Source organism: Podarcis melisellensis, assembly GCF_964234715.1.
Source record: "Podarcis melisellensis genome assembly, chromosome: 1".
Lineage (NCBI taxonomy): Eukaryota > Metazoa > Chordata > Lepidosauria > Squamata > Lacertidae > Podarcis > Podarcis melisellensis.
In genome coordinates, this window is record NC_138528.1 from 57,294,177 (window position 1) to 57,318,031 (window position 23,855).

General features: G+C 46.5%; 1 protein-coding gene across 2 annotated transcripts in view; it reads right to left on the bottom strand.

Moving 5' to 3' along the window:
* Positions 1–7,895: 7,895 nt before the first annotated feature.
* CTTN (cortactin) overlaps positions 7,896–23,855 on the bottom strand; it is a 38,432-nt gene continuing 22,472 nt past the window's right edge. For both annotated transcript variants that reach the window (XM_081891732.1, XM_081891731.1), the window contains 4 exons: positions 20,500–20,613; positions 19,134–19,317; positions 18,478–18,546; positions 7,896–9,665 (listed from right to left, as the gene is read on the bottom strand). In XM_081891732.1, the coding sequence (XP_081747858.1) occupies positions 9,529–9,665; positions 18,478–18,546; positions 19,134–19,317; positions 20,500–20,613 (504 nt within the window). In that variant the 3' untranslated portion in view covers positions 7,896–9,528. The remainder of the gene's footprint in view (positions 9,666–18,477; positions 18,547–19,133; positions 19,318–20,499; positions 20,614–23,855) is intronic.

Here is a 23,855-nt window from a genome sequence, read left to right on the forward strand (position 1 = left end):
ACAGTTATACCTGCACACATTATTATTTTGTAATAATAATAATAATATAACTAGCCTCGCACCATGCTATGGAATTACTAGTGCTGGGTATGGTTCCAGGTAGTAATTTACACATCTTTGTTAAAGCTTTTTCATTCAGGAAACTGGTTAATTTCAAACATATTGCATTGGCCACCTTACAGCACAGAGTGAAGACTTGCATCAACAGGATAATACTCAAGAACAGTACCAGCACTGACCATGAGTTGTATACTGAAATTGTACATCAGAACGCGGTAAATACAAGGATGAAGTGCGGGCCTCGGACACTTTGAACCTGACTTGTACAAATCATGTTACAAACTGTTGATCTTTTGATGAGAAATACCATTTCAACATCCATGTATTGTAGTTACAGTGCCTTGTATTCTGGATCAAGAAGTCCATCAGTGCACAGCTTAACAAAAAATTAAATTGCTAAATGTTGGGGGGGGGGGAATCAAAACATTATTTTGCAGCCCTCTCTAATAAAGCTGTGACTTGATGAGTCACCAAAATGAAATAAAAAATTCAAATAAAATTGTGTTTCAGTTGTTTCCCAATAACAAATATGTACAACATCTGTTCAGTACGTAGGGATATAATTTCTGTACTTTTATGCAGATCTTAATTTAACAGTGTACACGTCGCTGTTACGTATCAAACTCAAGCTCTTTACAGATAGCTACGCTGACTCCTAGTGGCAATTGTTTGACAAGTCAGGGAACAATATATATAAAGTTTTCAAACAATAAATTATAAAGGAATCTGGTTTTTAAAAAATAAAAAACACATTTATTTTACTAACCTATTATTTGAACATATATATTTTAAAATTTTGTATTTTAATATAGCATTGAAGTAGGTTTGGAGAATAGTGCCCTAAAAGGCAACCAGTGCATCTTTTAAATAAATATATTTACAAGTTACAGAGCTATCGAAAAGGGGGGAGAATTAAAGGCAGACAAATCACCCAGTCAAAAGCCCAGGTGAGCTTGTGGCAACAGAGCAGAAGGTAGGTCCACATTTTCTTTTTTCCTTCCATCAGCTTTGTGGTTTCCATGTTGTTGTTTCTAGTTTTTGTATTGCTCCCAATGGGAAAGGAAGTAAACCTGTTCCAGGGCCACTCTCTTCTGGGGGTCTGCTTGGGAGAAGGAAGGAGCTTTGGAAGGAGCAGATTAAAAGCCTTCCCTTACCCACTCCAGTCATGCATTCATTTTGCCCTCTCCATTGTCAGCGTACTAGTGATGGTGAAGGGACAGTTGCAAGAGCTGGAGGATATGTCTGGGGCAAGCCTGCTCAACTCAGGGCTTTCCATCCATGGAGGGAGAAATCCACAGTGCCCTATGGTCCCATGGGATGCTGTCCCAGAGACTAATAAGTTTGCAATTTAACTCTAATTGGTTTCAGTGGTAAAGTCCCAGCATGTGATTAAGAATCTCCTATTTAAATAAGTAGATGTGACATATTTAGAGCAAAATGCAGTTGGGAGCCTACTGATTTGGGTATATTTTTTTAAGAAAACAAGCTATGCATAGGAGTGTGTGTGTGTGTGTGTGTGTGTGTGTGTGACATTTCCTGTTTTATGTTGTGAAAGAGAAGGGATGCAAGTCTCATTTAATTTTTACGTGTGTGTTTTTTATGTCAGTCTCCATTGTAGCAAGTTGGTATGCAGTAGGAAGGCCATTTTGTTTGTGGAAACATAATTTTCCAGAAGGTTGCTTAGGAGCATTATGGTGGATGGATTTTTTAGTTGGAAATGGGGAATACTCAGTGGGATCTAGGTACTGCTTAGGGTAATTATGCAAGGGGCTTGTAATACTCTAGCCCAATGTTTGATACTTTACTTTGAAGGGAGTTTCAAAACCAGCTTGCTATAGAACATGGGTGCATAGCAAACTGATTTTGAAACAGCTTGAGAGTCTATGGTTCAAAGCAAAATAGCCTTTAAAAACTTCTGTGCAGGGTCATTGTTGTTTGTCAGATACAGGAAGCAGAGAAGGTGGCTTGGCTTAGGTAAGAATGTGTATGTTTATAACACTCCACATACCCACTTCCACAGGATCAGATCCATTAATCCAGTATTCCATTTCAGATGCCATGCTTTCTTTAGGTTTGAAATGCTAGGAATATTTTCAGCACTCCCAACCTATGTGTGCATTTGATACCTTGCCCCTTTTCAATGGAGGGGGGAACATAGGAAAGAAGGGGATCTTCTTCTGGTGGTGAGCAGAACATGTTGCTTTCCCCTAAAGATTAAGAAAGAATGGATGAGGGGAAAACTAATGAGATTCTTAGTGACAACCCTCGTGGTCATTTTGATTTATTTATTTCATTTATTGTATCCTGCCTTTCTTCCAAGAAGCTCAAGGTACAGTAGTAGACATTTTCTCTCCTCTCCACAGGCCCCCCTTCACAAATATTGTGAGGTTGCTTAGGCTGAGAGTACAACTGACCCAAGGTAAACCAGGGTGGTGGTGGTGGTTTTGCTTTGTTTTTGTTGTTTTGACTAGGACATTATACTTAGTATCACTTATATTTTATAATATAGAATCATAATAAACACTAATGGAATATTAGTTTAAATTTAAACAATAAGTCAAATGTGTACATAACATGTATTTGAACATGCAGTTCCTTTTCCACTGAACAGTTACAGCTAGAGCAAACTGCCTCAAGGAGCACACAGCCCTATCTGGAACAGCTCATTTCCATATATCTGTAATGTTGGGATATGCTTATGCTGCAAAGTCTGTTTCTTTCTGCTTGTGTGTATTTTATAGGTGTGCATAGCCAGGGGTCAGCAAACTTTTTCAGCAGGACGCTGGTCCACTGTCCCGCCGACCTTGTGGGGGGCCGGACTATATTTTTTTCGAGGGGGGGGAATGAACGAATTCCCAAGCCCCACAAATAACCCCCAGATGCATGCATTAAGGCACACATTCTATGCATGTAAAAACACCAGGCAGGCCCCACAAATAACCCAGAGGTGCATTTTAAATAAAAGGACACATTCTACTCATGTAAAAACATGCTGATTCGCAAGCCGGATTTAGAAGGCGATTGGGCCGGATCTTTTCCCCCGAGCCTTAGTTGCCTACCTATGACATAGCCTATATTTATTTGCATGTATAAGCGCATCTGCTCTCCTGCATCTCACACATTAGACTAGCAGGAGCAGAAACAATGTTCCAGAATTGTGATTCCCAAATAAGCACCACTGCAGTACATAATCTTACATATAATCAAACTAACCCTATGCAGATTTAGATGTGCCCAAGCTTCCTGAAATTAAATGCCTGCATAGAACCAGGCAGAAGTATTCAACTTTTTATAAAAACATCAACAAAATGAATTGTAACTAATGCTAGAAGCAATAGCTAAAGAGGCCACAATCCATTAGTGAGAATTTGACTGACAATGGGACGGATGAGCCAATCGCTACAGCAATTTGTTCTATCAAAGTACAAATTGTAGGGGAAAGTGGAAGAAAGTCTATGAAGTGCCATCCTTGTACTTTCTAGGAACCACTGGTCTGAGCATTTCAAAACACACCTGAAAACGTGCTGGGCTATTTTTATCCTGCTCTAATTATACAAGGAGATTGGACTGGAACCCATTACACCGTAATTTACAATGAGTTCCCCTCACTTATCCCATTCATGAACAAAATTAATCTGAGCTGTAAGCCTGACAGTTTGTTGGTGTTCTTGGTAGCCAATGAGCCTGCCTGCAAGTTTACAATGCTTCCAGTTACCTGAGAAGGGATTGGCAGCACACCAAACCACAGGGAATGTAGCAACACCAGCTGCTCCCCCAGCAGTTGTTTGTTTATTTGCTACACCGATATCCTGTCTTTCCTCCAGAGAGCTCAAGGCTGCATACACGGTTCTCCCTCATCCATTGTATCCTCAAACAAACAAACAAAACAATAACCACCACAGTGAGGTAGGATAGATGAGACACAGCAGCTCAGGGAAGGATGCACCATGGAAGAATACCTTCCCACAGCTGTATATGGACAAAAAGAGCTGCACAACCAACCCTGCTGCTTTGAAACAACATGTGTTTTGCTTGCAGGAGATCCCAGGTGCAAAGCCTGGCTATGATTTCCCACTAAGAAAAGGCTGGGAGGTTCTAGAGCACAGTGACCACTTATGGCCTGGTTGGCTTTTAAGCATTATTCTAGCTACTTGCCTTGATGCCTGCTCCCACTACCAGAGGCGATAGGCCTCTAAATATGAATTGCTAGGAATTACAACTGGGGAGAATGCTGCTGGGCGTGGTCTTCTGGTTGGCTGCTGGAAGAGCAGGAAGCTTGATTAGATGGGCCTTTGGCCTGATGTAGCAGAGCTCTTATGTTTCTGTCCTATGTTTCCTGCACTGCAGGAAGTTAGACAAGTTGACCCTCAAGGTCCCTTCCAACTCTGCATTTCTATGATTCTGTGATGCTATCCAGCCACACCTTTCCTTTCTGATTTGCCTGGACCTGCTGGTCGTTGCCCAAACAAACACTGCTGCCCACATTCCCCTTCCACCTCAGGCTATCAGACTACATCATTCTGCACAGGAGTAGCAACAGATTTGTGAAATGTCAAGAGCCTTCTCCCCTACCCTTTTATTTGTGGGGTGTGTTGGCCTTGCAGCCCTTTGGCAATCCATCAGCAGAGTCTCTGGCTGTTGCACATCCAAAATACTCCATCCCTGGAGACATAGAGCAGATCCTAAAGCCCTCCAGACCATGCAACTGAAGCACTGGATTGCACTATAATTCACTTGTCATATTAAATCATCTTAAACCATCTGCTGAGAAGTCACTGGTCACGTAGCTGTTGATTTAGACAATTCAAAAGCACTTTAACCAATTTTCATCCAGCAGTGCTGTTTATAAATTATTTACTCAACTGGTTAAAAGCATAACTGAAATCCGCTAATCATTTGCTATCATAGATTTTAAAAGAGGCCAACATAATCACATTATGGAAGCTCATGTTTCTGCTTGGAAAGGTAGTGGTGCCAACTATGGACTTCCTTTCTCTTCTGCTAGCCCTGTTTACACTGTTCATTAGTAACTTTCATGTTAAAATCCAGTTTGCTTAATGTGTCTATTTATTGAATTAGTTTAGTTTTTCTGAGTGAAACAAAATGGCTTTGAATATGAGCCTGCTTTAACAGGGAGTAATTACTTCTATCCACTGAAACAGAAACATCTGAAGGAGAAATGGTTGGCTTGGGAAGCATTCCTTGCAGCCCAGTCTCCTGCTGACCAGCCTCAAGGGTTTCGCTTTTGAAATCTGAAATTTCTTATTTTTCCTGGAGGGAAAAGGAAGACTGCAAGGGAAAGAAAAGAATGGAGGAGCAAGATGTGCAAACCCACCACTGAGGTAGGTGCAAGCAGTCTCCAAACCATGATTCATTTCTCCCCAGTTCCAAACCACATTTGAAAATTAAACACATTGGGTAATGGATTCCCCAACCCCCACCCCTTAACAATTCTCCTCAGCCTCAAGGCTTTATATAAAATAAATTGGATGCAAGAACATTCTTCACCATCCCCTTAAATCTTGCCATCTGTGCAAGCTAAAAATAAAGTAGCAGCTTAAAGAGGGGCTTTATAAAATGCAGCACAGAAATGCTTTAAGATTGGCTGGACACTCTCAAGAAAAAAAAACTATGCTAGGTTACTCCCAGTGTTGAGCACCACAGCCAAGATTGCGCTCTGTTTTTCTTCGCAGGCTATTGAAACCTTCAGAATTTTATTCTGTTAATGTGTAAAGGAGGGTGGGTCAGACCGAGTTAGTGGTTGTACTGGAAGAACACAAACAGCAGAGGGAGTTGTATTCACTCTTAACATACAATGTAACAAAAACCTTTCCCCCAGGGAGTCTTTATTTTATTGGCAGTGCTAGCAAATAAACACAAGTTTGTGTTGAAACAGTTAAAAATTCCAGGGTCTTTACTAGTGAAGCCACATTTTTGGGATCTCAGCCTGCTACAATATGAGATTTATGTCTTCATAGCACTTTCTTCTATCAGCTAGGTTTTACAGGGTCTGGATGTTTTCACTGACTATCCTTTCAAGTTTCAGGCTTCTGCAATCTTCAGAAGATACTATGTGTTTGTACATTTTAAAGGTAAGAAGAGGAACCTGTAATTGTAAAGATGCCTATCCTCAAAAATACCACCATCATGTCCCAAGAGATCATAATTACAGCCGTTCCTTTTCTACAGCAAACTCACTAGCTGGAATGCTGGCTAGGGCAAAAGTAACTTGTTAGGGGCCCATCCTGTTTGCCGCAAAAACTGCTCTCAGCCATGGCTGCTTTGCAGCAGAGAGTAGGAGCCAGAGCTTGAAAAGGTGACTTTGCATGTTAAATGTGTCATTCTTGGCTTTAAAAAGCTTCCTATCCAGGCAGAACTATGACAGACGCAACAAGGGAGCATTGTATGTAATGGGTTTATTCTGCACAGCAGCTGCCGCCAACTATCAGTAATACACCACAGACTTTCAAAAAAATAGAGCAAGCTTTTTCAATACAATAATCAGAGGACACAAACACAATCATGTTGTTGGTGGGTGATTCATATTGATTAAGCTGTCTGTAAGCTACCCCGCTGGTTTCCAAATTATTTATTTTCTCTCTTTCTCCCCCTGCTATCATTAAATCTGACAGAGATGAGGAATTCTCCCAAATAGGCAAAATGGACCCCAGGTTTTTCACAGAAGCAACCTAGGAAGCTTCATCAGGTAGAATAAATGTATTTACAGCTATACTGCCTTCATCCACCCCACAAAAAAAGTATATACCTTTAAAATATATTTACACAGGGGGTCTTGAAAATGACTTGACTTTAAGCCAAGCACAAATCCTCCATATATACCAGTTGTGAACCATTTCATAAATTACATAACATGAATGTCTGTGTGTGTGTGTCCTAGTCGTATCATCTGGTCCGTCAATCCTAGCCCCCTGACAAGTGTACCAAAGTTATAGATTGGAGGGGGTATCATACCAACTGGTCAGTTTGTTCAGCCCTTGAGGGCTCTAGGGGCTGCTTCTCCATTTAGGTAAGGTAAAGGTAAAGGATGGTCAAGTCCGGTCAAAGGCGACCATGGGGTTGTGACGCTCATCTCGCTTTCAGGCCAAGGGAGCTGGCGTTTGTCCACAGACAGCTTTCTGGGTCATGTGGCCAGCATGAGTAAACCACTTCTAGTGCAATAGAATACCGTGATGGAAACCAGAGCACATGGAAATGCAGTTTACCTTCCCGCTGCAGCGGAACCTACTTATCTACTTACACTTGTGTGCTTTTGAACTGCTAGGTTGGCAGAAGCTGGGACAGAGCAATGGGCGCTCACTCCGTCGCGTGGATGCGAACTGCCGACCTGCCGATCAGCAAGACCAAGAGGCTCAGTGGTTTAGACCACACAGTCCCCTTCACCGTCCCCATGTCTACACCAAGGCCACTTGCCATCTGAAAAAGCTCTGCTGGATAACACTGAGCCCTTTGATGTATTAGCTACACATTTTGCAGAGGAAGCAGCTCATATCCAGGCCAATTTAGTTGCCCTAGTGAATACAGAGCTAGAGATGGGTGGAATTACCACATTGATTATGCTGTACCCAAGGATGCAGACAATGTGCTCAAAGGTGTAAGGGTCTGCTTTGTGCTCCTTTGACCTTAGAGTCCTTCCTGGATGGTGAAATCTGCTAGAATTGGGCTGTCCATGTGGCTTACCGATGGTTGTGGATGCCTCATTGAGAGTTGGAGTGACCAAGACTTTCTCACATACTCTGAGAGAGTTTTGTGTGTTTTTTTAAACTAGCTCAGTATGTGATAAAGCCTTTAAAACACACACACAAACAGGCTCTGCAGATGGTTCCAAAATTTTATTTGAATATTTAATTTACAAAAAAGGAATAATGTACCCTATGAGGTGTCCTATGCAAAACTTGGTAAGATTAACTGCATATAAAATCCGGCCCAACCCAATGTAATACTATTAATGCAATCAGGAGACAAATAGAAACCAGTGGGAAAGGAAACATCAGGTAAAAGTGACATTCTTCTTAAAGATTGTCCCAACTAGTTAATTCCACACCCCCCCTCACGATCCCACCCCTGAGGCCGCCTTCCTAGATACACTGTACACTGCCATTTTACATAAATATTGTTTTAATATTCCACTGGGCTTACTTACGAGACTTTTTCACTTTTTCTTGCTCAATCAGTTCCTCCCTGAATTCCTCCAGTCAAGTAGAAATGGACAGGACACACACACTGAACACGTCTTTGGTAGGGATGCTCATGTGATCAAAATTAGTGACTAACCCAATATTTGACTTGTCCCATTGAAGTAGTAGCAAGAACTTCAGCTTAACATTTGGCAAGAGGCAGACACACTTTTACTGAATTGTGTTACTGGCAGTTTCAGCTGAACTTATAAAAAAAGGTGGTAGTTTTCTACACATTGCTTAGTAGAGATTATCTGCAAGGTTTTAAGCTCCTCTTATTAACATTCCTTGAGTGAAATAAGGTTGCATAACCGGCTTACCACACAGCCGGCCTTCTCCCACTTCCAAATCATAAAAATCCAGTATGTATGTACACACCTATTGCCTCATTTTAACCTTCAAGGCAGCAGTGTTATGAACTGCATGCAGCAGATGGGTGCTATTTGCAAGACAATGACAACGGTCACTTCTTGGCAAGTCTCTCAGGACCAAAAAAATCTCACAGTGTTCTGGGCACAGGGAGAAGAAGAAAAGCAGGGTTTTCTTTTGCCAATATATTGGGAGGCTTCCACTGGAGGAGAACACAAGACAACAAATGCTTATGGCAATGGCATCAACCCTCTTTTGGACTGAATGAATGGTGGCTGCACAAGGGAACTTTCCACTGGATTGCAGTCCTCAAGAAAATATTTTTTAAAAATGTATCTGCACTGGATCCTTCCTATTATCAATGTAAAAAGGTTTTTCCTATGGAGTAATTGCCATCAACTGCAACTCCTCTCAGGTCCTCCTGCTATGTTCCCTATATATGGAAATATGATATATAAACTTGCACGGCTGAGCTCTGGGAAGCTGACAAGGAGTAGCTGAGAGTACGGTGAGAGTACTAGAGCAGCTGGACATAATTACTTGGGAATTCAGCACACAAACAGCTACAAAATGAGACATGCAGTTGCCATCAGAAAGAGCTAAAAATGCCTTGGAAATTGTCGGGAACACCATCACCAATTTGGCCAAAAGGAAAACCCCCCATTTTCAAACCGCATTAAAAACCTATGACAACAGGCTGAAGTGGGGAACGCGAGAGTTACAATATATTAAGCGATTTCTGAGCCCATAAACATTTGTAAAAGCATCGGCAAAATATCTTAAATATAAAAGGAATTATGTATAGACCCCCTCCATCCTCCGGAAGAAAAAGAACATGATTTGTAGTGTAATAAATCAGACGAATGATCGCGGTATTAAGGCATAAATGGTAGGACATTATTTCCTATTGCCTCAGCTCGACATAATTAGCTGGGAAGAGCCCGTATCTGCCTTTGCACACTCCCCTCCACCAGCCGTCATCGATCATTTCAATGTTTGTGATGATGTCGTCAGGATCAAAGGAAATTTCATCATCCCCAGCTGTGGAAAGAGCAGAAGCAACTCTCCAGTTAGTATCTCATACAGATATAAAAGGGGGTGGGGTGGGGGAAACGGGTAAGGTACTAAATAACAGTATTTGCAATTAGTTAATCTTCGAGCAGGGTTCTCATTGATGCTTATAAAGAGGGAAAGGGTCTTTCGTGTTATACCCAAGACATGGGAACACAACTCTAGATTGCCCCTGAGATCCCAAACCTCCATATGAAATACCTTAATTCTATGAGAAACGTGCAATTCTTTTGCCTAGGTGGTATACGAGAACAAGATTGAAACCACTGAAGATTGTTCCTGGCATGTGTGTGCCAGATCATGCCATCACCAAGGACTACTTCCAGATAGGATACTTGTTTTTTAATGGTCAGGCATGATGAATAAGTGTGTTTGGCCTTCACATGAGAACTCTGCCAGACCCTTTGCTGATTTGCTGTGGCACTGGGGTCCTTGTCCTCCAGATCACCTAGCATGGCAATCCTGCAGTGGAATTGTCAGGGTTTCTGGGAGAGAGGAGGAGATGACAGAGGAGACGGAGAGCGAGTGGGAGGAGGGGCAGAAGGATGAGGAAGAAGATGACGGAATTCTGAGGGAATCCACGAGTCTGAGCAGCGAGTCAGAGGATTCTCAAAAGGGGGTTACCTTAATCAAGCAAAGGGGAGGAGAAGGGAGAAGCGGAGAGGAGCCCAGTGGAAGACAGAGGAAGCAAGAGACGTCTCAGCCGGAACGGAGTAAAGGGGGTGGAGTCGTCAGCCTCTCGGAGGGAGCAGGATTAGGAGAGAACAGAGAGAGGGGGTTGGAGCAGGGTGTTCAGCCGAAAAGGGTGGAGAGCAGAGCAGGGGGTGGTGTAGCGGTCGAAAGAAGGGTCAGCAGCAACGTACGCGCGCCAAGTTCAAACGTAGAGGCGCGCGGAAGTGGAGAGAGCTCAGGGGAGGAGCCCGGCCCTAAAGCCAGAAAGAGGGGGGAGGAGGCGGCAGAGGATTCAGCCTCAGGCGAGTCACGGAGAGAGGGAACCCAGGGGGGCAGGAAGACCCTGCGGAAAAGAAAGGAGAGGAAGAGGTGGTCTAGAGCCAGGCTATTAAGTTGGTGCGGAAGAGGGGAGGAGTCAGAGGGGACTTCAGCGGTCTAACGTGGCAGACGTACGGCCACAATGCTGAACTGTATGAGAAGCAGAAATCTTCAATAAACTTTTCCTGTAAATAAGCTGCAACGGAGTGAGGTCTCTTGTGAGCTGGGACCAGACCTGGGTGGCCGTGACAGTAAGTCCCCTCCCTCAAAGCAAAAATTTTTTTTTGCGAAGCTCACGAACGGGAGCAGCCATGAGCGCTGAGGAGCAGCTGGTTGCATTGCGGAATCAGGTTACCGCTCTCACATCGGCAGTCATTGCTTCGCAGAAGAAGAATGACGACTTGGAGAAGACGTGCCAGGATTTGCAGGCAAGGTGGGAGCGCGCGGACAAGGCGGGGGCCCCAGGATCCAGAGCGGAGGGCATTGCGCTTGGACGGAGGGGGGGTGCCCTAGTTCCGCATTTTAATGGCAACTTGCAAGACTATCCCAATTTCAGGGCGGACGTTGTATATGCACTGCACTTACTCCGTCACGATTTTAAAGATGAGGAGGAGAGAGTGGGGTTCATTGTTTCGCACCTGCATGGGGAGGCCAGGGCTTGGCTACGCAATTTGTGGCGCGAAGATGGACCGGCCCGTCGCGATTCAACTGCGTTCATCAAAGCGATGGATTCTTGTTTTCAATCCTCTGTGGATGTGGACATTGCGCGCCGTCAAATGCACGGGCTGAGGCAGGGGAAAGCGACTGTGCGCCAATACCACTCTAAATTTTTTGCATTGCTCACCGCCTTAGATTGGCCAAAGGACAGTAAACCGGTCAGAGATCTTTTTTGGGAGGGATTGAGCCCCCCCATCAAGGATGAGATCGCTAGGGGGGACAGACCCCAGACCCTAGAAGACGTGGTGCAACGGGCTTTAGCTCTTGGAATTCGACATGAGGGGCGTCCGTGGCATGAGGAGGACGGGCCCCAAGCGCGTGCGCAAGCAAGGACTCTCCCTTTTGTGCACAGGGACTTCAGCCGTGCGCACCCCTCGTCAATGGGGAAGGACAGAGAGGAGCCAATGGAGATTGGTGGTGCTAGGGCTCAGAAGCCATCCCAGAGCCCTGTCCCTGGTGCAGCCAAAGCGAAGCCTCCTAGAGGAACCAGGAAGTGTTACATCTGTGACAGTGCGCACCATATGGCGAAAGAGTGCCCCCAGAGGCTCCAGAAGCACACTGCAGCGCTGGCAACTGTAACAGCAGAGGTGCAACCAGGGGAGCAGCTTCAGGGAAACGACAGTGCCTGGCTGGAAGCAGAGCTACTGGGGCTCAGCCAGGCGGATCTGTAGACAAGCCCCCAGCATCACTGCAGAGCGTGGACCCTTTGCCTCCCAAACCGGCAGTTCTGCTCACAGCAACACTCCAGTTGCCTGATGGGAGACTCCTCGAGGTTCCAATAACGATCGATTCGGGAAGCAACGCCGACTTCATGGGACTGCAGTTCGTTAAGCAGCACAACATGGCGCTCCTGCCTGCAACGACGCCTCTGAACGTGGTCACGGTGGACGGCAGGAAGTTGCTGGGGGGGCAAGTGGTGCAGCAAACCCCTCCCATGATGATGCAGATTGGCAACCATCGAGAGCTTATTAGTTTCAATGTCACCCACTTATCGGACACACCCATCGTGTTAGGCATGAGTTGGCTGGAGAGGCACAGTCCCGCGGTTGCGTGGTACCAGAGGCAGATCAACTTTTGTTCATCGTATTGTGCTCAGCATTGCTTTCAGACCGATCAGGGAGGAGAAGCTGAGCAGCCATTGCATCTGGGTATGGTGCAAACAGTGCCTCACAAGTACCAGGAATTCTTGGAGGTTTTCTGTGAGAAGGAAGCTGACAAGTTGCCGCCTCATAGACCTTACGACTGCGCGATTGATTTAGTGCCAGGGGCGCAATTGCCTGCTGCCAAGCTGTACTCCATGTCGGAGGACGAAATGCAAGAGCTTCGGGAGTTCATAGACCATAACCTCAAGCGAGGTTTCATCCAGGAATCTAAAGCAGCGGGAGGCAGCCCTGTTTTCTTTGTGAAGAAGAAGGACACGCCCCAAAAAAGGCTTATAGTGGATTACAGGTTCATCAACAGCTTGACTAAGCCCAAAGCTTTCCCCATGCCCAAGATTGACGACCTTTTAGCGACCGTCAGGAGGGGCAAGATTTTCACCAAGCTGGACCTACGTGGAGCTTACAATCTCATCCGCATCCGGAAAGGAGATGAGTGGAAGACCGCCATGTTCACCCCTCTGGGCACATACGAATACAGAGTCATGCCTTTCGGCCTCCAAAATGGCAGCCACGTTTTTCAAGCATTTATGCACCACGTGCTAGCAGGTCTCCTCTACAAAAAGTGTGTCTGCTTTCTCGACGATATCCTGATTTTCTCGGAATCGCCGGAGGATCACGATAAGGACGTGAGGGAGGTCCTGCAGAGGCTGAAGGAACACAGGCTGTACGCCAAGTTGGAAAAGTGCCAGTTTGATGTCAGAGAGGTTGATTTCCTTGGCTACAAGTTGTCCGACGAGGGACTGGCCATGGACAGGGCTAAGGTTCAAGCGCTGTTGGACTGGAAAAGCCCTCGAAATCGGAAAGAGGTCCAGAGGTTCATCGGCTTTGCCAATTTTTACCGCAAGTTTATTAAAGGTTTTGCGAACGCGACGGCGGCGATCACTGACACCCTCAGTTCCAAGAAGAAGAAGTTCGTCTGGACCGAACAAGCGGAGCGGTCCTTCCGGACGCTTAAGGGTCTTTTCGCCTCCGAAGAGCAGCTGCTCCACGTGAATCCCGGCAGACCCATGCGGGTAGAGACCGATGCGTCAGATAGAGCGGTTGGGGCCGTTCTTTTGCAAGAGGATTCACAAGGCAACTGGCGACCGGGTGCGTTCTACTCCCGGAAGCTCAGCAAGACGGAGCGCAATTATACCATATGGGACAGGGAGTTGTTGGCCATTCATGCAGCTTTCAAAGCGTGGCGACACTTCTTAATAGGAGCCAAGCACACGGTGCAGGTCCGCACGGATCACAAGAACTTAGAGTATTGGCGGACGGCTAAGTTGCAGACCCAGCGACACATGCGCTGGGCGGAGTTCTTTGCGGACTTCGACTTCAAAATAGAATACATCCCAGGAGACTCCAATGTTATTGCAGACGCGCTGTCCCGAAAGCCGCAATACTTGGAGGAAGCAGCTCCAATCGCAGCAAAGCACATTTTCGCACCGCAGGCGTGGACGTGCGCTACCATCGCAGTCGACCTGGACGCGGTGCGACGCGCGTTGCAAAGGGATCAGTTTGCACAGTCTAAGCTGGAGGAGCTACGCGGAGGGTCGCGACACAACGATGAGTTTCAATTACAAGATGGACTTTTGACTCGTAAGGGTGCCCTTTACGTGCCCACCGACGATCTTCGAGCCAAGGTTCTGCAACAGTTGCATGACGCCCCTAGTGCAGGCCATTTCGGCAAAGAAAAGACGATAGAGTTGGTGGCTAGAGACTTTTGGTGGCCCCAGATGAGAGGAGAGGTGGCGGACTACGTCGCCAGGTGTGATATCTGCCAGAGGTCCAAACCAGTGCACCAGAAGCAGGCGGGATTGCTAGAACCGCTGGAGACACCGCAGCAACCATGGGAGAGGGTAGCGTTGGACTTTGTTACAGACCTGCCCAGCTCCAGAGGTAAGACGGCGGTGTTAGTGGTGGTGGACTTGTTCACCAAGATGGCGCACTTCATCCCTTGTGCCAAGGTGGCGACGGCAGAACAGACCGCAAAGCTCTTCATCGATCACGTCTTCAGAGTGCATGGACTTCCGCAGTCCGTCTTGTCCGACAGGGGGCGCCAGTTTGTTTCCACTTTCTGGCGAAAGCTTCTGGGCATCTTGCACGTCAAAATCAACCTGACATCGGCGAGGCATCCACAAACCAACGGTCAAGCGGAGAGGGTCAACGCGATCATGCAGCAGTACCTGCGGTGCTACGCCAACCAGCGACCTGCGGCGTGGGTGGACTATCTGCCGATGGCTGAATTCGCCTACAACAACACGAAACACGCTTCCACCGGGGTGACGCCTTTCTTCGCGAACAATGGCCGTCATCCCAGAACCTTCCCGAGATTTGCGGCACCAGGAGGGGGGGGGCCTCAAGATGCCGACCAGTTTGCAGCGGAGTTGCAAGAGGTGCACGAGGAGCTGCGGAGACATTTGGAGCTGGCAAAACAGGCGTATAAGGTGCAAGCCGATAAGCACAGGAGGGCGGGAGAGGACATCCAGGTTGGGGACTGGGTGTGGTTAGCAGCCCACGCGATGCCGGCCAGGTCATTGGCCAAGAAGAAGTTAGGACACAGGCAGCTAGGGCCATATCAAGTTGAGGCTAAGATCAATCCGGTGGCTTTTCGTCTAGCCCTTCCGGAAGGTTCCAGGGTGCACCCGGTCTTTCATAGGTCGGTGCTCACTCCCTACAAAACCCCACACAGGTTTCAAGAGTCAGGAGCACCCCCAGAGCCACGTAGGAGGGCGCCTGAGAGGGGGGAATCGCCAAGACCAGAACCTCTTAACGAGGTCACAGAGATACTGGACTCGAGATGGGGGGAGGAGGGAGTTGAATATTTTCTCGCCAGGGAGGGCACACCAGCCGCTGCTAATAGTTGGGTGCCAGGCTACGAGTTAGACGAACCCCTTTTGAAAGAAGAGTTCCATGCACTTTTCCCACATAGACCCATGCCAGCTGAGTACTTTGATGACTGGCTTTTCACACCCACATTGTCAGATAGCACGTTCAGGGGTTTCTCTTCCCCCGAGGAAAGAACACCAGACTCAAGCCCGCCCAGGGGATCGTGCTCGGGGGTGGACACGGAAACCCCTTATTGGTGGGAGGAGCAGCCAGAGGAGGAATGGCGTAAGAGGTGGCTGATAGGTCCTTGGCGGGCAGCACCGGAGGAAGTAGCGAGGGAAGCAGAGACTGAGAAGCATTTGGGGGAAGAACCCGACTTCGAATACGCTTACACAGAACTGCCAGCAGAGAACATTGACGTAGACGACCTGTATCCTGAGCCTACCCCCGAAGAGCCGCAGTTTCCACAACCGGTCCCCGGCGAGCGGGAGGGGGGAAGGGGGGGCTTCGAGGGGGGGATGGATGTCAGGGTTTCTGGGAGAGAGGAGGAGATGACAGAGGAGACGGAGAGCGAGTGGGAGGAGGGGCAGAAGGATGAGGAAGAAGATGACGGAATTCTGAGGGAATCCACGAGTCTGAGCAGCGAGTCAGAGGATTCTCAAAAGGGGGTTACCTTAATCAAGCAAAGGGGAGGAGAAGGGAGAAGCGGAGAGGAGCCCAGTGGAAGACAGAGGAAGCAAGAGACGTCTCAGCCGGAACGGAGTAAAGGGGGTGGAGTCGTCAGCCTCTCGGAGGGAGCAGGATTAGGAGAGAACAGAGAGAGGGGGTTGGAGCAGGGTGTTCAGCCGAAAAGGGTGGAGAGCAGAGCAGGGGGTGGTGTAGCGGTCGAAAGAAGGGTCAGCAGCAACGTACGCGCGCCAAGTTCAAACGTAGAGGCGCGCGGAAGTGGAGAGAGCTCAGGGGAGGAGCCCGGCCCTAAAGCCAGAAAGAGGGGGGAGGAGGCGGCAGAGGATTCAGCCTCAGGCGAGTCACGGAGAGAGGGAACCCAGGGGGGCAGGAAGACCCTGCGGAAAAGAAAGGAGAGGAAGAGGTGGTCTAGAGCCAGGCTATTAAGTTGGTGCGGAAGAGGGGAGGAGTCAGAGGGGACTTCAGCGGTCTAACGTGGCAGACGTACGGCCACAATGCTGAACTGTATGAGAAGCAGAAATCTTCAATAAACTTTTCCTGTAAATAAGCTGCAACGGAGTGAGGTCTCTTGTGAGCTGGGACCAGACCTGGGTGGCCGTGACAGGAATGCTTACCAAAAGGGAAATCCCTTTGAAGCAGATTGCAAAAGGGAGACTGTTTGGCAAGGATTCTCAGGGGAATATACTCAGCATACTGGAAAGCAAGTAAGGTGAGTGACACAAACCTTGCAGAAGAAAGGGTAATCCAAATCCCAAGAGCAAAACAAAAATGCTTACGTAAAATCTTTCATAAAACTGGGAGAGTTACCAGTTATTTTTATCATCTACTAACTCCTGCCACAGATGTGGAAATATATTTTTGAACCTAGAGGTGGAACTAATAACCCTTTCCCCAAAAGACAATGTGGATTCTGCTTTGGAACGCTATGTGGCCAACTATTTGGTGTAACGAATTACCACAAACTGAAATTCAGTGTCTCAATCAGAGTAAGTGATTTAAGCAGAAAATACTTCTCTGTCATATAGCAAAGCTGTGAGATGTAGCCTCAGCCTACCTTCTTGGCTTCTGACATACCATTAGGTGTTGCCTACACAACTTTATAATAAATAATAATAAATAATAATAAATAATAATTATAATTATTATTTAAAACAAAAAATATTCCTTCCAGTAGCACCTTAAAGACCAACTAAGTTAGTTCTTGGTATGAGCTTTCGTGTGCATGCACACTTCTTCAGATGCACACGAAAGCTCATACCAATAACTAACTTAGTTGGTCTTTAAGGTGCTACTGGAAGGAATTTTTTTTGTTTTGACTATGGCAGACCAACACGGCTACCTATCTGTAACTATAATTATTATTTATTATTTATGCCCCCGCCCATCTGGCTGGGCTTCCCCAGCCACTCTGGGCGGCTTCCAACAAAATATTAAAATACTGTAATCCATCAAACATTAAAAGCTTCCCTAAACAGGGCTGCCTTCAGATGTCTTCTAAAAGTCTGGTAAGTTGTTGTTCTCTTTGACATCTGGTGGGAGGGCATTCCACAGGGCGGGTGCAACTACCGAGAAGGCCCTCTGCCTGGTTCCCTATAACTTGGCTTCTCGCAGTGAGGGAACCGCCAGAAGGCCCTTGGCGCTGGACCTAAGTGTCCAGGTAGAAAGATGGGGGTAGAGACGCTCCTTCAGATATACTGGACCGAGGCCATTTAGGGCCTTAAAGGTAAGCATCAACAGTTTGAATTGTGCTCGGAAATGTACTGGGAGCCAATGTAGGTATTTCAAGACTGGTATTATGTGGTCTCAGCGGCCGCTCCCAGTCACCAGTCTAGTTACCACATTCTGGATTAGTTGTAGTTTCTGGGTCACTTTCAAAGGTAGCCCCACATAGAGCACATTGCAGTAGTCCAAGCGAGAGATAACCAGAGCATGCAACACTCTGGCGAGACAGTCTGCGGGCAGGTAGGGTCTCGGTCTGCGTACCAGATGGAGCTGGTAAACAGCTGCCCTGGACACAGAATTGACCTCCACCTCCAAAATGACTCCCAGTCTGTACACCTGGTCCTTCAGGGGCACAGTTACCCCATTCAGGACCAGGGAGTCCTCCACACCCACCTGCCTCCTGTCCCCCCAAAACAGTACTTCTGTCTTGTCTTTAAAGCAGGCGCGAGGGTTAGAAACTTAGTCAATATTCTCACCTACTGAATTTCGCACCCACCATTCCTATGCTTGTGGACTGTGTTCAGAAAACTGCAAAATTTATGACACAGCTCTGAAAATGTTCTGCATTGTATGAGATAGTGCTTTTTGAAGAATATTGTGTGTGTGTGTGTGTGTATGTGCTCAATATAGCCCCATGCAAAATATATTTTTTTTAAAAAAACAGAGCTGCAGAACTAAGAGTATGTATTGCTTACCAGCCTGGTAATCATATAAGGCTATCGCTGTTATTCCAAGGTCGTTTTCGTATTCGTAAGTACTTTCATCTAAAGGGAAAGGGACACATTACTACTATGCATGACACAATAAAAGGATTAGAACCAACATAGGTTCTAATCACCATTTAAGATCATTTTTATTGTCTGAAGCCAAGACCTAGTAGGCTGCGGTTGCAATCCTAGACATGCTTACTGGAGAATAAATCCCACCGAGAGGGACTTACTTTCAGATGCCTAGAATCATTAGATATCCCTGGCCCACCAAATGTCCTATATGTAACACCATTAACACCTTACAAGTCAAGCTAGTATGCCTTTCCCCCAGCTTTGTTTTTCAGAAAGCACAGACCGCAAATATTTATAGGTTTGTATCTGATGCTACTCTAAGGAGCTCAATACAGCACAGAGAGGCTTCCCAGGTAAATCTCCTGCCCAGCATTAGCTACAAACAGCCCTGCATAGCTTTAGGGAAAAAAAGGAACCGTCTACTCAAAAGTATTACCTCCCAGCTCCTGTCACTTACTGAGTGTTTTCTAGCCTGAACATCTCAAACTACCAGATCTGAGAACAGTCTACCATTGCCTAAAGCCATGACCAAAGAGATCTCTCCTAGGTCAAAAGACAAGCTGACGAACCTGCTTGATACTGGTTTCCTGCCCCAGCCACTTCATACACCGTCTCAGATTCATACTCTGGCTCCCGCTTACTGACTGCTTCTTGGTAGTCAGATTCTTCAACTTTGTTGTTGGTTTCTGGCTCGTGTGCGGCTGAGTAATTTGCATTTGAATTCTTGTAGCCAGACTCAAAGGAAACGGCATCCTAACAGACAGAGAGAACTTCAAGTACATTGTTGTTACAGAAATGCAGTTGTTACTGCCTCCCTTAGGAGGAGGAAACCTCAGCCCTGGGGGAAGGGTGGTGGGGAATGCGGGGACTCTTTAAGGTCTGCTCCAATCCACAGCCTGGACTGGCATGTGTTCTTGAACTGCTGCTTGCCTGCACATAGGGTGGAGAGGAAAGTGCACACAAGCACACACAGAGAAACCTCTTTTTTTGCATATATGCTACAGTACAAAAGTAGAAGTTATATTCATAGCTCCGTCTGTTTTGCATCTGACCCCACCCACAGCTGGCATGAGGCTCTCAGAATGTCCCTGTTGGGCTAATAAAGGTGCCCCACCCCCGGTACACAGGACACAGTGCACACCACACCCACATTTATGCATATAGGGCTAAAGTGTGCAGGGGAAGGGCACCCCTGTGCCAGCCCCCTGCACCCCCAAATGCTCATCTGCTCCACCTGACACAGAAGCCCCCTTTAGACCTTCCTCAGCGCTTTCAGCTGAACATGCTTAGAAGCCTCCCCATAACCAATAACTCCTCCTTATCGGAGTTTTCAAAAATGAGGAGCACATGAAGACAGCCCATGGACTGCTTGCATTTTAGAGACTGCTGCAAGCTGACATTTTGCAAGTGCCCTTCCCGTGAAGATACACAGCAAGTGCCTTATGAGAGTCCAACAGATCAATTCCTTGGCAAAGTAATTTGGCAGACTCGAGGAGAAGCTGGGGTGGTGCACTGCAACAGCCGCATCTCAGTCATTGTGGGAATACAATTGCACAGCATGTACAGCTGAAAGTCTGCTCCTCACTACGCCGTGATAATTCATTCAAGCGTATTCTCATTTCTCCCCATGATCTCTCCCTTGTCGAATGTTCCAAATTTAGCATAGCAAATGTGATTAAATTTATTACAATGTTATTGTCCTGAGTGGTATAAGGCAGCTTCTGGTGGTGCCCCTGTTGGACTACTTGTGCATATAGCACACCATTGTCTCCTCTGACAAGCAGAGGAGGAACAGACCTCTTTGACAGCAGTTCCTACCTGACAGGTAGATGCCAATGATTGTACCTGGGAGCGTCAGCATGCAAAGCATTTGCCCTTCAGCTAAGGTTTTGCTGTTTTCCTGTTTGGCTAAATGACTAAAGTTAGCAAACTAACCTCATAGACTGGACTTGATGGCAATTTTTCTTCCACAGGCTGCAGTGTGGGAGAAGGAACAGGAACAGGAGCAGGAGATGGAGGTGGAGTTTGTTTCTTGGCTTTGGCCTGTTCCTTTAAAAGAAAGAGAGAGAAAACAGAGTGGGTGGGTGCATAGGCGCCGACTCCATGGGGCCTGAGGGGGCCCGAGCCCCCTCAAAAATTCGTTTGGGGGGGCTCTGCCCCCCCAATAATTTAACAAAAATTATTACCGTAAATTTCGCTCTGTGCGTGTTATTGAGCGAATGTGTGGTCCCTGGAGCTGACTCGCTGGAGCGCAGGGGCTTTCCTGCATTCTGCCTCAGGGTCTTACTGCCCACCCGCTTCTGTTGCTGCGTTTGCTCAAACTCAACAAAGAGCAGGGAATCCCCTGCCCTCCTGGCAAGCAGAGGGTTAAGGAAAGGATCGAGTCCTTCCTTCTAATTCTTTCCTAGTCACACTGCAGGCTCCAGGTGGGAGAGAGAGAGAGAGAGAGAGGGCTGGCTTGGGGGGGGGGGACTTTTGCCTTCCTTTCCTCCCCCCCACCCCGTTAAACTCCTCGCCTGCATTCTTAGCCAGCTGCTTCTCCGCACACCCCTCTTGTGATTCTTGTCCCTTCTGTGTTTTTCCTTCCCTCCCAATTTAAAACGTGGTGACAAAGCACGGATCCACATGGATCCTCAGGATTTTTGCATCGGGTCACCCCAAATTCACCATCAGATCACATTACATGTCCATGGCTACAGTCTGTACCAAAAAAATCACGCACCCACTGTTGCCTGGGGCTGCAATGGTGCAAAAACGTGGTTACAAAGCATGGATCCACAGGATCTTTGCACTGGGTCACCCCAAATTCACCATCAGATAACATAGCATGTCCATGGCTACAGCCTGCACCAAAAAAATCACGCATCCACTGTTGCCTAGGGTCACAGTGGTGCAAAAACGTGGTTACAAAGCACGGATCCACATGGATCCTCAGGATTTTTGCATCGGGTCACCCCAAATTCACCATCAGATCACATTACATGTCCATGGCTACAGTCTGTACCAAAAAAATCACGCACCCACTGTTGCCTAGGGTCACAGTGGTGCAAAAACGTGGTTACAAAGCATGGATCCACAGGATCTTTGCACTGGGTCACCCCAAATTCACCATCAGATAACATAGCATGTCCATGGCTACAGCCTGCACCAAAAAAATCACGCACCCACTGTTGCCTAGGGTCACAGTGGTGCAAAAACGTGGTTACAAAGCACGGGTCCACATGGATCCTCAGGATTTTTGCATTGGGTCACCCCAAATTCACCATCAGATCACATAGCATGTTCATGGCTACATCTTGCACCAAAAAAATCACGCACCCACTGTTGCCTAGGGTCACAGTGGTGCAAAAACGTGGTTACAAAGCACGGATCCACATGGATCCTCAGGATTTTTGCATTGGGTCACCCCAAATTCACCATCAGATCACATAGCATGTCCATGGCTACATCTTGCACCAAAAAAATCACGCACCCACTGTTGCCTAGGGTCACAGTGGTGCAAAAACGTGGTTACAAAGCATGGATCCACATGGATCCTCAGGATTTTTGCATTGGGCTACTCCAAACTCACTGTCAGATATTAAAAATCTTTATAAAATAGAGAATTAAATACATACAGAATGTTAAATTTTCAGTTTTGAAATATTAGTACTAGTTTAGTACTGTATTTCTATATTACAATAGTACTGTATTAGTTATTTTCAAATACTTAAATATTTTTAGGGTGTAAGACCCAATTAAAGCCCGTTATTTACATACAGTATTACAGTATTTACATACAGTATTAGGCATACTGTATTAACTTTATTAACTGTATTAAAGCATTAACTTTGAGATATTATTTTTATTTAATGAACCCTCAGCCTTATTCAAAGTAAGCTTAAATTAGCTATTTCACTTATTAATCAAAGTGCTATTACCGTGCGACAGCAATATTTTATGTTTTATTCTTTTAATGATAGTTTAGGATTTATTTAAATATCATTTCAGTCTTTTCAGAGCTATATATTCACTGCTCTGTAATAGTCTATAAGCATAATTGTTACTGTAAATTAAATTAGCTTTTTACGAAAATACCGTGCGTGTTTATGTTTTGTTTCTTTTTTCAAAGCCAAAAAGTGTTTCAGGCTTGTCGAGTTTCCCGGAGTGTGGAGTTATAGAGAGTCGAGTTTTCGGGGTTCTAATGTTGATCATATGACTCTAAAATACTTTAAAAAAACTTTAAAACTCACTAATTTTCATCTAAAATTTAGAAAACTTCCCGGGGCAGGACCCCGGTATGGGCCCCCCCAATATTTTTTATAAGTCGGCGCCCCTGGGTGGGTGGGAGAAGAGATATGGATCAAAGCCAAATCTGTAGCATAGACATGACACAACAAGAGGAGCAGGAATTTTGTGACTTGCACTTAACACGCAACACCACCACTAACTTGCCCCTCTATGAAAAAGTGAGAGAATTTGTAAGGAAGGTAACTTATTTTCTGCAGCAGTTTCACTTATGGAGTCACACTGCAGGAGGCTAAAACAGAAAGCAGGCACAGTGAGGAGAATACTTAACAGTAAGACTATGGTGAGGTCGTCCTTTAAATCCTACACAAGGAGTTACTCTGCAGTTACAGCTACAAGGAGCATGTGAGCCAGTGTGACCATGTTGAGAGCTTGCAACTCAACACAGTCAGTGGCAAGCTGCATGAATATGGCAACCAAGTTACCCCACTCATGGGCTGACTCTTATGCCATCACTGCTGCCCCATGGAGCAGCACCGTGGCAGTGTGAATGGGCTGGCAAGTATACTATTTCCTTCACAAGATCCACTTGCAAGGAGAATCCCACACCATAAAGCAAGACACCTGTACTTCCTGTTAAGTTCTTCCTTCACCTGTTTTGTTGCTTTCTATGTATCCTTAAGAGACGCAGGTGGCCTAGGACTTGCCAATCAGAAGGTTGGCGGTTTGAATCTCCGTGACGGGGTGAGCTCCTGTTGCTCTGTCCCTACTCCTGCCCACCTAGCATTTCGAAAGCATGTCAAAGTGCAAGTAGATAAATAGGTACCACTCCTGTGGGAAGGTAAACGGCGTTTCCGTGCGCTGCTCTGGTTCGCCAGAAGCAGCTTAGTCATGCAGGCCACACGACCCAGAAGCTGTACGCCGGCTCCCTCAGCCAATAAAGTGAGATGAGCGCCGCGACCCCAGAGTTGGCCACGACTGGACCTAATGGTCAGGGATTCCTTTACCTTTGTATCCTTAAGCATGGGGGGCTGGTTCCCTTGCATTAATTCACCAATCAGGCT